Consider the following 16,644-nt stretch of genomic DNA (forward strand, 5'->3'; position numbering starts at 1 on the left):
ACAAATTCCTCAAGCACTCCTAGTAGTAACTAGGCTCGCATGAGAAAAGTACTAAATAGTATCAGCTCTATTATTTGTAGAAGATTGCAATAAGTTATCTTTTGCTTCCTTATCTTCTTCTCCCCCTTCCGTTTTTGCTGATGCTCACCCATGATAAAACAAAATGTCAGCCCCTGAGGCTCATTATCTCTTTTAAAATGCACACAGATCAAGCACGGGGGGAAACATTTTAAAGAACTGTAATGCTTGTCTACAGGTTCTGTAAATTTGTTGCCGGAGAGATTGTCCTACAGAAATAATTGGTGTTCTCATTATTTTCCTGCAAGTAACATGAATAGAAACAAAAGTTAGGCAGGTTGGTAAAAATTGTAATATTCTGGAGTGTAGGTGGAAAACATAACTGTTAAAGAATAATAAAAAGCATATGTAACATTTGCAAAGAATGTGTTTCTCCAAGCAATTGCTGATTAGATAAGTGGACTTAGGGTACAAAGCTGAATTCCTTCCATCTGCTTTAACAATGGAATTTCATGAGTTTTCTTGTGAAATAGTCCTACCCTGAAAATCCTGATAAAACATAGCCTTGTGGGGAAGAGTAAAGACTGTGTCACAGCTGCTTGATACCGTAAACTGAAATTCAAGTTTCCCTACTGCTTTGATTATACAATGGACCAGGTTTCCTATATTAGGGTCAAAGTCAACTAGTATAATTATTTTCTTCATGCCTGTTAAGCAAACTATCATCCCTATAGTTTATTAGCATTCTGGCTGTTTAACCATTCCCAATCATACTTTAGTATTTGGTTTGATTAAAACAAAAACAAGATCAAATCTGATTTATTTATTTAAAATGTTTATATACAACCCTTCAATTCCTGATCACAGACCAGTGTACAAAATGTATGAAAGTAACCGTTAAAATAAAATACAATGCTACAATAAAAATAAGAAGGCTACTAAGCTAGGAATTAAAATTAGCAAATGCCTGGGTAAATGGATGAGGTTTGAACAAGCACCGAAACACCATCAAGGATAGTGCCTGGCTGTCGCACTGCAGAGGGGAGCAAATTCCAAATGCAGGGCACCACAACAGAAAAGGCCCTGCCCCTGGCTGCTGTCAGATATACACATGGAGGTGACGAAACAACCAGGATGCCCTGATCTGTAGATCTCAAAGAACAGGAAGGTTGATTTGAGAGAAGGTGCTCCCTCGGATAGCCTAGTTGCAAGTTGTTTAGAGCCTTATACGTCAATAACATCATCTTGATTTGGGCCTTTTTTAGAGTTACTGGCATTTGGCAAGTGGCAAAATAGTGATGGGCATGTAGACATAAAATTGAGGAACAAGGGGCCTCTGTGCACATGCGAAATCCAGGAATTTCTTTTCAGCACCAGAACTGGAGCTTGGACACAAATATTTTTACCCACAAATCTACTCCTGTGTCCTTCACACAAACACACACACATAAGCTTTCTTGATTTCAGCAGCCCAACTGAGGAGGAAAATAAGGCTTTTTGTTGCTATTGTTAAACCATTGGGAGTCAGAAACCCTTGAAGATCTACTGCAAATTATCTGTGGATCTACCAGGAGATCTCAGTCTACCTTCTGATGTAAAACATGTTTCGGTGTCTGACTTATTTATTTATTGCATTTATATCCCGCCTTTTTTCCTCCAAGGAACTCAAGGCAGCATACATAATCCTCCATTTTATCCTCACAACAACCCTGTGAGGTGGGTTGGGTTGAGAGTCTGTGACTGGCCCAAAGTCACCCAGTGAGCTTCCATGGCCGAGTGGGGACTAGAACCCAGATCTCCCAACTCCCAGTCCAGCACTCTAGCCACTACACCACACTGGCTCTCAATTATAAACCCTTCCCTCGGATCAGGTACCATTTGTGAACCTTCTGATTGATTAAAATCTTAGCCTGATGCTATGGGGTACATATTCTACTTGAAATTTTCCATGGTGTTTCAGCTGCTTCATTGTTCTGCTTAAGCCTATGTAATATACTTTGTTCTCATTTTTGCTTTCCTTAAAACTCATTCCAAAAATGAGAATAAATGAAATTACATTAGAAACCTGTATTGCAACTTGGGGGAAAACAAGCATTATTATTTTCTAGTTGCTGTATTAACAAGTTAGTTGTTTCAACTTTTCTCGATGCACTAATAGAACAGTTGGCAAAGGAAGGGGAATATATAAAGGCATAAATGATACATACATTTGCTTCATGAAAACATTTGTTCAAGCAGGAAAGCATTACTTATAAGTTTAGATCATTAGAAGTTAGCAGCCAAACTGTATAGTAATCCTCCAAACACATATAAAAGAATATATACTTTAAAAAAATATTCAACATATTGTTATACCTCTTTAAAAAACCCTGTCAAGGTGGTTTTCAGTTAACAACCATAACACTATAAAACACAATTAACTGAAGTGGAAGCATAAACAAATTCATTTAAATACAAACTACAATCAAAATATACCAGTGACAGTTAAAACTACAGCTTATAAAAAGTAAAAGCATTGTTCGATGAAAAGGCCTATTTAAAAATAGTGAAGGACGGAGCCAGGCACATTTCTGGTGTAAGAGCATTCCATAAGGATGGGGCCACCACAGAAAAGGCCTTTTCCCTTATACCCACCCATCGAATAGTGCTTTGTACTGGGCCCTTGAGCAAGATCTGCACAGCTGATCTTAGGGGCCTAGGTGGATTCATGAGGGTGATCCTTCAAATAACCTGGTCTCAAGACTGTTAGGGCTTTTAGAGATGATCACTAGCATTTTAAATTGGGCCCAGGGGTGCACCTGCACCTAGTGTAGCTGGTACAGAATCAGTATTACATGCTCTAATCTCCTAGCTCCTGCAAGTAACTGAGTGGTTGCGCTCTTCACCAACACAAACTTCCAAACTATCTTCAAAGGAAGCCCCACATAGAGGGCATTGCAGAAGGGCTTTTTCTGTAGCAGCATCTCACCTGTGGAACTCCCTCCCAAGGGAGGACAGGCTGGTTTCATCCCTTTTACACTTTAGGCAGGCAGTAAAAGCCATTTTATTTTGCTTGGCCTTTGGCTTTTAAAATGGTCTCTGGTCTGTTTTTAAAAGAATGTTCTGTTTGTTGTTGTTGTTATTTGCTTTTATGTTGTTGGGATTTTATTGTACAATTTGTTGAGGGACCTGGTGGGCAGAAAAGCAATATATAATTATATTTCATAAATAATAAGACATCTAGTCAGAATGTAACTGTCCAGAGTGAAGGTGCAATTCTCTACAGCAGGGGGTGTGGAATCTTTTGTTTCTGTTGGGGGTTATCTGTTAGGGGCAACATGTGAGCAGTGGACTGGGTCAGGGCCAAAAGTGGGTGGTGCCACCCTTTTTACCTCTTTTCAGCCATCTTCTCCCCTCTTTCTCTCCCCCTTTTTCTCCCTCTTCCTCCCCACCAAGCTAGCTACCAGGTAAGCAACAGATTGCTTTTGCCAAAGGTCTAATCACTTTCATAAGACTTTGGAAATTAGGCCAAGGGCTGCAGGCCTTGTAACATGTCACGGATGAAAAGAGGGACATGGTGTAAAACTCCAATTCTCATAGCAGAAGTGAATGAGACACACACATACCCCACACACACTTACATGCACAAATGTATGCACTGTTACACATTGCTGGAGTCTCTTCCTTGCCTGTTGTGTGCTGTATTTGTCCTAGCCTATCCTGTACTGTCTTGGAAACCAGGGTTTTTGCACTTTTGGTGAAAGAAAAATGTAAGCCTCCTATAATATGTTATTAATAGTTCAAAATATAGATCAGCAACTGCAGCATCTGAAATAGGAGCATGTCACTTTAGTGTTCATGCACGTACGTTTATGTGCATATGCACTAGAGAAAAGATCTATCCATCCTTCTCTTGGGGATGTAAGTTCTAGACATCCTGGGGAGGGAGCTGAAGCATGACAGACTCTAGCAACTCACAGTCAAATAAATTTTGAAAGCATCCCTGGTAAACAGGGATAGGTGGAGCTTTGCAATGTATATCAGACAGAAAAAGATAGGAGAGAGAGTCTTGGCAGTTGGATAAACACGTAAGGCATCGCTGTGGCAGTTCAGGAAAGTTCATCTTATATTGGAGCTGCTGGTTGCAATTTCCCCACAATGCTCCTTTATAGAGAACATCAATGAAAAGGAGAGTTTTGTGAAGAACCATGGCATATTTTGACAATGAAATGTTGAACTACTCTGAAAGCAAAGAGATGGGAGAAAGCAGGCCCAGCATGTGAAAATGTGTACTCTTCCACACTGTGGCCAATCTACAGTAATCATCAACTATTAATAAGGCACAGCTCTGTTGATTAACAGCAGGCTCTCCTGACTAACAGCTGCATTCTTTATAGAGGATTTTTGCTGAACCACACATTTTCAGACATTTAAAGCTTCATTAAAATCTGGACATCTGAAAGAACGAACAAAAGAACTTAACTGTATTACAGCCTCAGCATTTTTGTAGGCAGAAAAATTGTGGTGAGGACAACCAGAACATAAATTCAGGTAGCCTAATATATTTAAAGTTATGTAATTGTATTAATGCTTGCTCCTTAGGAGGAAAGCTATGGCAAACCTAGACAGCATAGTAAGAAGCAGAGACATCACCTTGCCGACAAAGGTCCGTACAATCAAAGCTATGGTTTTCCCAGTAGCAACGTATGGCTGTGAGAGCTGGACTATAAGGAAGGCTGAGCGCCGAAGAATCGATGCTTTCGAACTGTGGTGCTGGAGAAGACTCTTACGAGTCCCCTGGACTGCAAGGAGGTCAAACCAGTCAATCCTAAAGGAAATCAACCCTGAGTGCTCATTGGAAGGACAGATACTGAAGCTGAAGCTCAAATATTTTGGCCACCTAATGCAAAGAAAAGACCCTGATTCTGGGAAAGATTGAAGGCAAAAGGAGAAGGGGACGGCGGAGGACGAGATGGCTAGATAGCATCACTGATGCAATGAATATGGACTTGAGCACACTCTGGGAGAGAGTGGAGGACAGGAAGGCCTGGCGTGCTATGGTCCATGGGGTCACAAAGAGTCGGACACGACTTAAAAACTGAACAACAACAATTGTATTAATATTCTAAAATAACTTTATAAAATTTAAAAAGAAGGACTAAGTACTTGTCAGTTACTTCAGCATCCTCATCTAGAAAAGTAGAGGCTAGGCTCCAATTGACTTCTTAGTGAGGAGCAGGGCAGAACACTGCCTCCGTATTTTTTGTTATATCTTTCAAGTTAGAAGGCTGGAGACTTCCATTAAAAAAATAAAAAGTAAGCTAAAAATTGAGGAAGGGGGCCTTGAATATCCCTGAAGGCCCCATATGAATCCAACCCAGCTCCACTATAGCATCCTATTCTATCATTTCCTTCAAAAGCCTGTTTTCCTACAAAAGGGGTTCTGGAGGGCTTCCTTGTATAGTACACCATATTATTTTATGTACTTTTTTGTTATTTAACAAATTGATTACCTGCCTTTCAAAATGCAATGTTTTCCCAATGCAGCACACGAGGCAGCAAAGCGGCTTTGCTGTGTGCAGGTTAAACTGTGCTCAGAAAAGCTGGTTCTTGGTGGACAGGCCAGAAGGATCATCCTTCTGATGCATGCTGGAGATACAGTGACATCAGGGGGACATGGCCACACCCCCTGACGTCATTTGGCATGCAGATGGCTGGTGAGAGGTATCCAGCCCCCACCACATTCTGGTTGTCCTCCCTTGGTGTATAGGGACCGCAGTATTATTGTTTTAATATGTACACTGCCCTGAGAATCTGGGCTGGATAGAAATGTACACACAAAGTAAATATAACAATTCCTGCTGTTTTTCTAGGGGAATTAAAGGGCTGCGGTCTATAGTTCTTGGAATGTACTGTTCATTTCAATTCTGCTGCGTGTGGGTGGTAAAAGACGGAAAGAGATGGCTCTATGACATCATGTCTTAGGGTATTAGCAAACTGAAAGTCATGTTAGCTCTGCACAGCATGCATGGGAGAAGACCTACACAGCAAGATCCAATCCCCCAGCCCCAACTCTCCCTGAATGGGTTCCTTGTGTGAGAGATTTGTCTGTGACTGAAAGGCATGAGGTTGACTTTCAGTTGTTCCTATTCCTCCTGCCAATTTACCTCAATTAAAAACAGTGGGAAAAGGCATTTGGTTTTATTCATGAGCTTGAAAAATGAGAATGTGAATGTTCTTGAGAAATTGCAGGTTTCCCCTTCATCACCCCGCCTATTTCAATTTAATTCACAGCAAACTCCAGCAATTGACACTGGGAGGTTAAAGGGACAATCAGCTCTGTTGGGCTCATTTAGTGTGCCTGTCTAAAAAAAATCCCATTTGATTTAATTTGGTTTTTGATTGAAAGATCCAAAAAGCATTACTAACACTCCCCCACCCCCGTAAAATGAAAATATCCCATTAACTTCTTTTTTTTCATTTACAGCAGTGACATGAGGTTTCCAGAAGTTAAACTTTAAACATTTCATCTTCCCAAAGTCTTAATATTGAATTAACATCACCAGATAGAATCAGAAGATTCTAATTTCTGATAATGATACTGTTTCAGAAGGAGGTGGAAATATGTTCCTGACTACGTGAGAGACTAATGTTGATCTTATCTTATTTAATAGAGGGTTTTGTTTTTAAAGACAAAAGATCCACATATCACAGGCACTATTTATAATTAACTCCGATTGCGCAACGTTCTCTTTCTGCATAGAATGAGCATCTTTGTTCTCGTTGAACATTTCCAATAGGCAATTCCATCTAATTCTGTGTATTCTCTTACCTGATATATCCAAGAATTTGATAACTGCTGTGATTAATACATGCAGAATAATAATGTAACTAAACCTGCCCTTGATATGGGTGTAAAACCCAGTGTTTTTATTTCTAAAAAAAAAAAAGAGTTCCCTGGAGTTCATAGACCCACCTCTTCATATGTAAGCAGTGCTTCCAATTCCAGACTTTTAGGGGTATACAATGGATATTCATTGGTAGGGGAAAGCACTTTGTTCTTGGTCAGAGATACACCTGTCTTTAATAGAACTCCAAGGTTAAGTCCTAACTTTGAAAAGCAGGTGTAGGCTTCACTCAGATGACCAGTCTTTAAGCTGTCTCGTGGCAAAAGCAGTGTCTTGGCAATGGGATGTGCCCATTTGGGGTTTTGCCCCCTTATCTTCCACCACTTTTCCCATTCAAATCTTGTTGCTGACCAAGTACCTGGACTTCTAGCTCAAATCATAACACAACAGCCATGAACAGTAAGTGATCAATGTAAAGATACAACATAGAGTTCAGTTGTTCAAATATTGCAACTTTCTCAGTATGATGAGAAAGTCTGGCAATGCAGAGAACTGGAGTTTGCTTAGGCAAAGTCCTGTCACAGGACTTCAAGCAGCTGTGGAAAGCAACTTTGAAGTGGAAAAGCAGCAGTGAGAAAAGGCTTAGAAGACCCTTTACTTCCCCCCACCCCACCCCATACACACAGTAGTCTCCCATTGGAGACTGCAGCCTACTTTACATGATGCAAGATAAAATGTTGGTGGAAAACTATATATGATTAACGTTGTGTAGCTTGACCTTTTATTTTTGAGCCCTCTTGCCATACCCTCTATTCTCCATCCATTTTCTTTAGCTCTGAACAAAAGGTGGAAGTGGAAGAAAATTTAGAAGGCTAGATTGATCTTCAAAATAAATAAAAGAGAAGGAAACTCAAAGTGTTTTAGATTATAAGAAATGTGCGCATCTTAAAGACAACATTTGTTCTCTTCTGTACTTAAAGCCAGTTAAGTGAATATTGAATCTAAACATAACTCAGGAGAAAGATGGGAGAAAAATTGACAGATATTTTATGCAATATTATTCATAATTTTGGTCAGAGATCCATGTCTATTAGGCAGTTTTTGTTTTTACTTTTAAACCTGCCATAATATTAAATTCCTTGTATGCAGTGACCCATCTTTCCAAGGATAAAAGACATGAGAGGAGGCAATTAACATTCTAGGCAACTGAGGGAGTAGGTTAATCAAAAGGTATTCCTTTGCCACAATGACATACCCTTTTATTGGTATTTCTAGCTTTGACGAATACTATGTCCTCAAAACCATGGCTATTTGAACGAGTTTTCTTTCCTCTCTAATTTTGTCAGCCAAATTCCTCACAACATGTGGTTACTGAATGAACAAGCTCTTTGTGATAGGATGAAAAAAACAAGCCCCTATTTCAACATTTTTTAATCAAAATGCAAACACTTTTGCTATGGCCTTCAGGAGAATGGTAAAAATGTTTTTAATTTCTTAAGGGGGTGATTTGGATGCTGCTTTTACTCTTGCACGGTGGTGTTATTACTAAGTTTAATGGTTGGTTAATGCTTTGAATTTTATTTTCCTTTCTTTTATTGATGATCATATGAGCCTCCTTGTGGGTGGGGTGGAGGAGAATCCTTGGATACAAAAGGCAGGATATAACTCTCTCTCTCTCTCTCTCTCTCTCTCTCTGTGTGTGTATGTGTGTATATATATATATATATATATATATACACATATATATATGTGTATGTGTGTGTGTGTATACATATATATATATATATATATATATATATATATATATATATATATTCATTTCATTTCTATACCTCCAAATAGCCGAAGCTCTCTGGCCGGTTCACAAGAATTAAAACTACAAAGCTCAGCATAAAAATAATATAATATTTGCATGCTTTGTGTGTTTGCATAGTCAGCATATACGTTACTGAATCATGCAATAGCTCAATAAACATGTGAAGGACTTGCGGTGTTAAAACATCAGTCACATTGGACCGGTGGCAACTGGTGGCTCTGATTTCGGTGGGGCTGTGAATCCATTCTGGGGTTCAGTCAGAACGAGCCAAAAGTCTAAAGGAGCTATCCAAGAAGCTGAAAATATTTTGGGGCTTGGGTTCAGCATGTTGGATAGCTCCTTTAGAGTTCTGGATGGTTCTGACTGAAACCCAGAATGGAATCACAGCACCACCAAAATCGGAGTCACCAGCCTCCACTGCATTGGACCAATGGAAAATGTGCACTCTGTATTGATTTCATAGTGCTAAAATAAACCCAAGAGAAGTTGTATTTCATATGTGTAGAGATGGGCAAATCAGTAAGGCTGAAGCTCATCAAAATTCGTCCAGTTCTACCTCAAATCTCGGTCCAACTTGGTCCTTTTCCTGCTTGCAAGCTTCTTTTTTTCCTTTCCTGTTTGAATGGGAATTGTGCACCAAAATGTGTATTGGCATGCACATTTTTAAAGTGCACACCCAAATGCATACTCCCCCCCCCAGTGTAAAAATGAAAATTTTCCCAAAATGTCAATTTTTAAAATGCACATTTTTCCAAAGTATGTATTTTGCAAATGAGCATCGTGAACTCGAGAATGTGCAAGCTTTGTGTGCAAAATGCAATCACAATCGCAGGTGTGAATGGTGCAAATTTTGATCTTTAATGAACAGAAACAAACTTCTTGTACATCCCTAATTGTGGGTCAGCATCCAGACGGATTAAGCATTCATGTATAGTGAAGTGACATGGTGTGACTTCTGCCTAGAAAGAGCTACACTGACCTACTGCCTTCAGCTGTGTTCTTAGGAGAGGAGTTGCTGCAGTTTCTTTCGGAGCAAGAGGCTGAAGCAACTCCCCTCTAAGGCAAGGTTACAACATCTGGGATTGTTTAGCTTAGAAAAAAGGCAAGTTAGAAAAGCCATGATAGAATGTACAGAATTATGCATGTTGTGGAGAACGCGGACAGGGAGACATTTTTCTCCCTCCCTTATAATACTAGAACCTGGTGGGGTCCTCCCATGAAGCTGATTAGTGGGAGATTCAGGACAGATAAAAGGAAGGACTTCTTCATACAGCAGATAGTCAAACTATGGCATTTGCTACCACAAGACGTAGTGCTGGCCACTGTGATGAAATGGTATTTTGTTTTTGTAGTTTAATTGTATATTTTAATATTTAAAATATGACAATAGGACTCAATCCTATCCAGATAGGCGGCTGCCTCTGAACTCGGAGGTGACTGCCTATCCAATGCAGGGCAGGAGAACCACGGAGGGGATCGTTCCCTCTGCGCTCCTCCTAACCTGCATTTTCGGCTAGACAGCCAATTGCAGCTGATTAGCCAGGGGAGGGCAGAGTGAGGGAGGAAGTTGCCGTACAACACATAGGATGTGTGTTGTACAACACATAGGATGTGTTGTACAGGCATTTCTACCCTCCCCACCCTGGAATGCCCCACACACACATGAATGCACTGTTTCAGCCGCTCCACACCACACTCCTCTTGCGAGCGTGGAGCACAGGGCTTCTCTGCACTGCCTGTGAGGCAGCGTGGAATGGGGGGAAGGTTGTTCCCCTGGAACCGGCCTCGGAACACGGGCTCCAAGGTCGGTTCCTGGAAAACAAGTTATCCTATGGCCGTCTAGCCACTGACTAGTGGCCATAGGATTGCTCCCTCCAAGAGGGATTGGCTTTCTATGGGGAAAGCACTGGGCTCTAGCTTTGGGGGTGGTTAGATTCCCCTGGGAGGTGCGGGGAGGTATATTTATTATTTTGATGTATTATTATTAGAAAGGATAGAGTAGGTAAGGAATTAATAAAAACTTGAAACAAGAATTTTTACCACATAAAACGCAAACTGCATTGAAGCATCTTATACTGTGTAAATAAAGTTTTATTTTTATTTTCTTCTTTGAAAGCATGCCATTCCCGCTCTTATTTGTTACCAGTAGAAGGGTTAAATGAAGCTATGAAAGAAATAAACCATGGTCTATGAATCTACACCCACAGAGTGAGAAATTGAAAGTTCTCTCCTCATGAGGAGGGTGGTGGCAGCGTGCTAATAAAGTGGTTGCTTAGGTTATAGCTGATGTATTCCTTCCACACACACACACACACACACACTCTAAGGTATTACCTCAAGGAAGAGGGAGAGACATTATAGAGGTACTGAAATTCTGGAGCTAATCAGTATTTGGGGTTGTAAAAATATTTATGAGGAGTGGTGATGTTACAATAATCACAGATGGGGGAAGGGTGATATGTCACGGCCACCAATTTGGATGGCTTTAAAATAAGGTTAGACAGATTCCTGGAGAAGAAGGTTATCAATGGTTACTAGTCCTGACAGCTATATGCTACCTCCACTATCAGAGGCAGTATGCCTCTATATACCAATTGCAGGGGACTGTTGCACTCATGTCCCACTTGTGGGTTTCCTGTGGGCAGCTGATGGGCCACTGTGTGAACACAGTGCTGGACTAGATGGACCCTGGGTCTGATCCAGCATGACTCTTACGTTATGTTTTATTCAAGGCTCCCTCAACATAAGGAGGCTGCAGCCCCTAACGGTTGCTGAAGGGTAATGCCAAAGGGTGCAGACATTTGACAATCCTTTGCAGTGGTGTAGTGGAGCCAGGACTCCCAGGGTTGAAGCACCAGGACACTGTGATTCGCAGGGATAATGGTGTCATCTGCCACCCCCTCAGGCATCCCTCTTCCTTCTGTGCTTAGCTGCAGTTCTCATAGTAGCTGGAGGGAAATGGATTTTCCTAGAAATAATATTCCGTTGTGAACTATCCCTGTTGCAATGCAAGGTCTTTTGGGGTGACTGAATGGGCAATTCAGACCCTTCGCTTTGCAAAAGACCTGCTCCTGATGGAGATAAGAATAGCTAGAACTGGTTTGTTGATATGGATCAACACAGCTGCCTGCATTTTTGGACTCCCTGTGGAGATGTGACAATGGGCACTATCGTGATGAGCACTTGCACTTCAAAATGTACCACAACACCATTGCCACAATGAGTAACCTTGATATTCCGGAAGGCTGTTTTAATAAGTTAGGTTATTCTTTTACCATATGTGGTAAATATATACATTATTTGGGCTTCTAATTTTGTGCTAATTTTTGTTTGGTGATACCAGAAGCTCCATATTTGTCCTGCACAACGTATTACCTACCGAGCCAAGTGTAGCAGCCTGGCCATACGTTACAGCAAATCTGAGGCTTGGCAAATGCCCTGTTTTTGCAGTATTGGATGAGCCCCTAGCAGGCCATATGTGTGGTTAAGGAGCTGCTTTTGGTTTGGCCAGTCAGCCACTGCTTGTGCGGGCCTCCGCTATAACCTCATAGGCTTGGATCAAGACTACATTTGTTGTCTTTAGGTCCCATTGCAATCCATCTGACAACTTCAGCCTCAGAGATCTCAGTGGGAACTACGTGCAATTAAATTAGTCTGGATCCAACCCACAATGGTTAGAATTCATGATTAGTGGGTTCTTAATCAATTTCATGTTACATTATCCCCATATTTGGGGTGATTTTAGCTAGTGTGGAGTAGTGAATAGTATGTCAGCCTTTAACCTGGGAGACCTGAATTTAAATCCTGAAGCTCACTGGGTAGCCTTGGGCAATCACTAACCCAAGACTGGTGTTAGTTCAGCCTGTTCACAACACACAAGGATTAAAAGTGGGGACTGGATATACATGTACGTGCAAGTCCTGCCCCAGTGTCCCATCCCCTCAGTCTTTGACTTTCCCATATTGAGTGGGGAGGTATGAAGGGGGCTTCTACTTGTGTTTGCCTGTTGCAAGTAAAAGTCTGCGCGCAGTCAGGAACCCTGTGCGGAGGTTTCTATTCCGTTCAAGCGAACACAAGTCCTTTAGGCATGGGAAGGCTTAATGAGTGGAGACAGAGATATTGTGGGTGGGGCTTGCATGTACACTTATGCCCCTCCCCACTTTTAGCTTTCACAGCCCACTGTACCCCACAGGGTTGTTACGAGGGGGGATCACATGGGGATCACATGTTATGGGAGGGGGGATCACATATGCTGCCCTGAGCTCCTTGGAGGAAGGGCAAAATAAAATGTAATAATGATACATTAGTGATCTGGCTAACCTCCCCTACAGGTTTCCCAACCATCTTTCCAAACATTTTCCCACTAATTTCACTGACATCCGTGGTATAGCCATCACTTCCCACCTGAAAAACCTGTTGTGGGCTCTCCTATCAGTTGAGACACGGCTTGTATATACCTAGTTAAAGCAAGTAGGCAGCCTCTGGCTTAACTTTTGTATTTTCCAAAGACTTTTGTGAGATGAAAGACATGCAAAGTAACTGCATGTTCCTTTCCATTATTAAGAGAGTTCCTTTCACTCCTTCTAATAGCGAACTTGGGTTGTGAGTGCCGATTGCATTGCAGTTAAAACAGGGTCACTGAAAAACAAGAGGGGGGTATCAACATGTTCAGGGGAACCCTGAGGTTTGCAGAAATACACACACAAAAAATTAAGAACACCAAAACAAACAAACAAACAAAACATCCTGCTTAGCAGCCACAGAACACAGAATGACAGTAGGAAATTAGAGAACAGAACATGGGGAGTGTGGGTGGAAAGGCTGGCTGGAAACCCTGAAATAGAAGCGCTCCTTTTAGATGGAAGAATACATGGCAACATCCCCCTTGTACATGCGAAATGGCTTATGCAGATTTTATACATATGTGCATGAATATTCGGCAGCTCTATGTGTGTGTGTGTGTGTGTGTGTGTGTGTGTGTAAAAATGAATATATATCAAAAAATGGATATATATTCTCCTTTTGAAGAGTATCTACAAATTCAAGAAGTTTAATTACAGTTGATAGCAACTTCCACACACACACACACACACACACACATAGGAGTAGAAACATTTCGCATGTTTAACTATGCTGTTTTTGTTCAGAGTTCAAGCCTCCCTTGTGTAGATATAGATCCAGCTTTCAGATTAATTGCGGACATATACTGATGAAGGCACTCATGGCAGAACTTGTGGAGTGAAGGAATTCTGTCTCCCATTATTCTTTTAATAGTTTTCATTTTATAGATCTCAGGTATGGAGTCCAACTTAGGCAGTTTTACCCCAACAGCAATTCCTACTGATATCAGGGAAGCTGCTTTATGTGGAAATTCAGGAAACTGATAAGGAAGCTGTCTTCTGTAATTGGAATTCTTCTCACTTTTCCTTTCCTGCTCAACAGGAGGAGAGGTTCCCTATACAACGCTGGCAACTCGAATGATGATGGGGGCCTGGTGGCTCTTCGCCTTGATTGTCATCTCATCCTACACAGCAAATCTAGCAGCTTTTCTCACCATCACTCGTATTGAGAACTCAATCCAGTAAGTTGGCACAAACACCTTAAGGGAGAGGGAAGGGGTTATGTGTTCCCTAGAGCCCCAATTATCCATAATGTAGCTAGTGTACTTGGACATCTCCTCCACCTCTTTTTTCTAATAGTGTCCTTGTGTTTTTGTTCTTTCCTTGCAATCTGCCATTGTCGTACTTGTCCTTCTTTCCACTCCTGTAATTTTGAGCATAATAAAATTATTTTGATTTTGTTTGTTTGTTTATTTATTTGACTTGTACCCCACCTTTCTACCAAAATGGCACTAAAGGCTGTTAAGTTATTTATATTCTGCTTTTAACACTAGTTCCCAAAGCAGCTTACAATGAATAAATTATATTGATAATAAAAACACAGTAAAGCATTTCAGAATAAACCAACCAATAAAAAAGGATGGTCTATAAAAATGACAGAAACAATTATAAAACGCCTTCTGGAACCACAGGGCTTCCAACACCTGTTTAAAAATGGGGAACTTATCACGTCACCAAAGGGAGGGGTGCTGTGCCTTTGCTGTTCCTGGTTCCCATCACATATCTGCTAAAGACAGGCTAAAGTACAGGGCCTCTAATGTCTATCTTAAGACTTGGTCTGGGTTTTAAAGGTCATTCCTTTTCCATTTGGGAGTTCCTGCCTACTCACTCAAAAGCACAACTCAAGAGCATGTTGATCCTTGGTGTTGTATTCCTGCAAGCTCTTTTTCAATAACAAACAAAATATTCGGAGCGTTGTGCTTGAAGAGGGCTGGCAGAAAGGGAGGAGGGACCTCCACCCTCTACTCCCCCTGTTCAACTAATCCTTTCAAGGGGTGGGCGCAGGAGGGAAAGAGAGCTTCCTTCTGTTTGTCTCTTCCCTTCCTCTCCCTGATATCTCCTAAAGAGTGAGGCAGAGGGAGAAAAGGGGAATATCTTCCTTCTCCTTGCCCCATACCTTCTCCTTTCACGCATCCCTTACAAGGTTCTACTCTCCATGGAGACTTAGCAGGGGAGACACAGGCTGAGAGGAATGAAGGACTGGTAGACCTAAGACCTGTTACACCAGCAGTACAATGGACTGTTAAAACGCTGAGGTGGTAGAATGGACTGCACCATTCAAGGCTGCAGTTGTGGGGGAGCTCCACTTCATTAAAAACTCCCGATTTCTCTATATAAAAATAGAACACTAGCCCAGCAAGCAAAAGGCTAGCCTATAACTTCTCACCCCAGTATGTTAGCAGCAGCAGCAGCAGCAGCAGCTGCTGCTGCTGCTGCTTCTGCTTCTGCTTCTTCATTTAAGGGAGCATTCAAAATTGGTATCCCTCCACCTTCAATGTAGAGTGGTACTCTATACTACCACCTCAGCTACTGTCTCACTTTTTTCTGCTACGTGTATTACTCCAGGCTTAGCACTGACTGAGTGGAGATGGATGAGCAAAGGCGAAAAAGAGAGTGTTTCTACCTCTCTTTATCCTTAGCCTTCCACTTGATATATTTTCTGAGTTGACTTTTAGCTGCTGCTGCTCAGTCCGCATCAGCAGTGGTAGGTTCCTTTGTGCCCATCCATAAAGGCAGGCAAGGTGAAGAGGGACCCAGCAGTTCCTGCTGCTGCCACGTATGCTGGAATTCCCATGATTGTTGCAGGCTCCACTGTGTTCCATCGCTGTTCAGATAAAGCCCAGGGGAACCCAGTGGGTGCTGGGGCTGCCACTGCCACTGCCCTACCCATTCAGCCAAGGAACTCCTGGGTGCATGATGGATGGCCAAGTCCTTTGCCTTCCCACACATCAGAGGAGGTAAGCAGAGGGACCTCTGAAGCTGGTAGGAAGTGGGCCACCTTACAAATCACCGAGCACTGAGTCAGAAGGATGACCCATCTAGTCCAGTTCCATCCCTGCCTTAATAACTAGGTTCCTTTTGAGGTTGGTAACAAAAGGCCCGCAGACTGCATGCAGCCCCCATGGCCACTTTTGCAGCCCCTGGCCACTGCTGCATTTGCTGCAGCTGGAAAAACTACAGTGATTTTGCAAGGAAGCAAGGTGCATGGGGAGCACACACCTTATGTGCAAGCAAAATCGCGCTTCTTGAAGCCTCCTAGGAACAGGGGTGGTGTTGCAGCCACTGGTGAGTTCCAAGTGGGTCTGTGGTGTGTGTGGGGGGGAGTTGCAGACCCTAGAGGTTGTCCACCCCTGCTTTAAGTGGAAATACCAGGGCCCTCCTTTGTGCAAAGCATGTGCTTTACCACCATGGCCCCTCTTCACTGAACCTGGTCAATCTGTTACCAAGATAGGATGTAACAATATAAGGTGTCTTCCTGTTCTCCAGTCAACAAATACCAGAGGTAAACCATAGATAACTGTTGTGTTCCCGTTGGAATAACCTGTTCATACATGTACTGTACATAGACAAAACCATTCAATTT

The 16,644-nt window shown here is 41.9% G+C and overlaps 1 protein-coding gene across 1 annotated transcript in view; it reads left to right on the top strand.

Annotated features, from left to right (window-relative positions):
• Positions 1–16,644, top strand: part of GRID2 (glutamate ionotropic receptor delta type subunit 2) — a 1,421,890-nt gene that overhangs the window by 1,190,949 nt on the left and 214,297 nt on the right. Inside the window, exon 12 of the mRNA XM_084855634.1 lies at positions 14,104–14,242. Coding sequence (XP_084711760.1) covers positions 14,104–14,242 — 139 coding nt within the window. The remainder of the gene's footprint in view (positions 1–14,103; positions 14,243–16,644) is intronic.

This window comes from Heloderma suspectum, chromosome 5 (genome assembly GCF_057233095.1).
Source record: "Heloderma suspectum isolate Gila_16-S chromosome 5, 16-S_ref, whole genome shotgun sequence".
NCBI lineage: Eukaryota > Metazoa > Chordata > Lepidosauria > Squamata > Helodermatidae > Heloderma > Heloderma suspectum.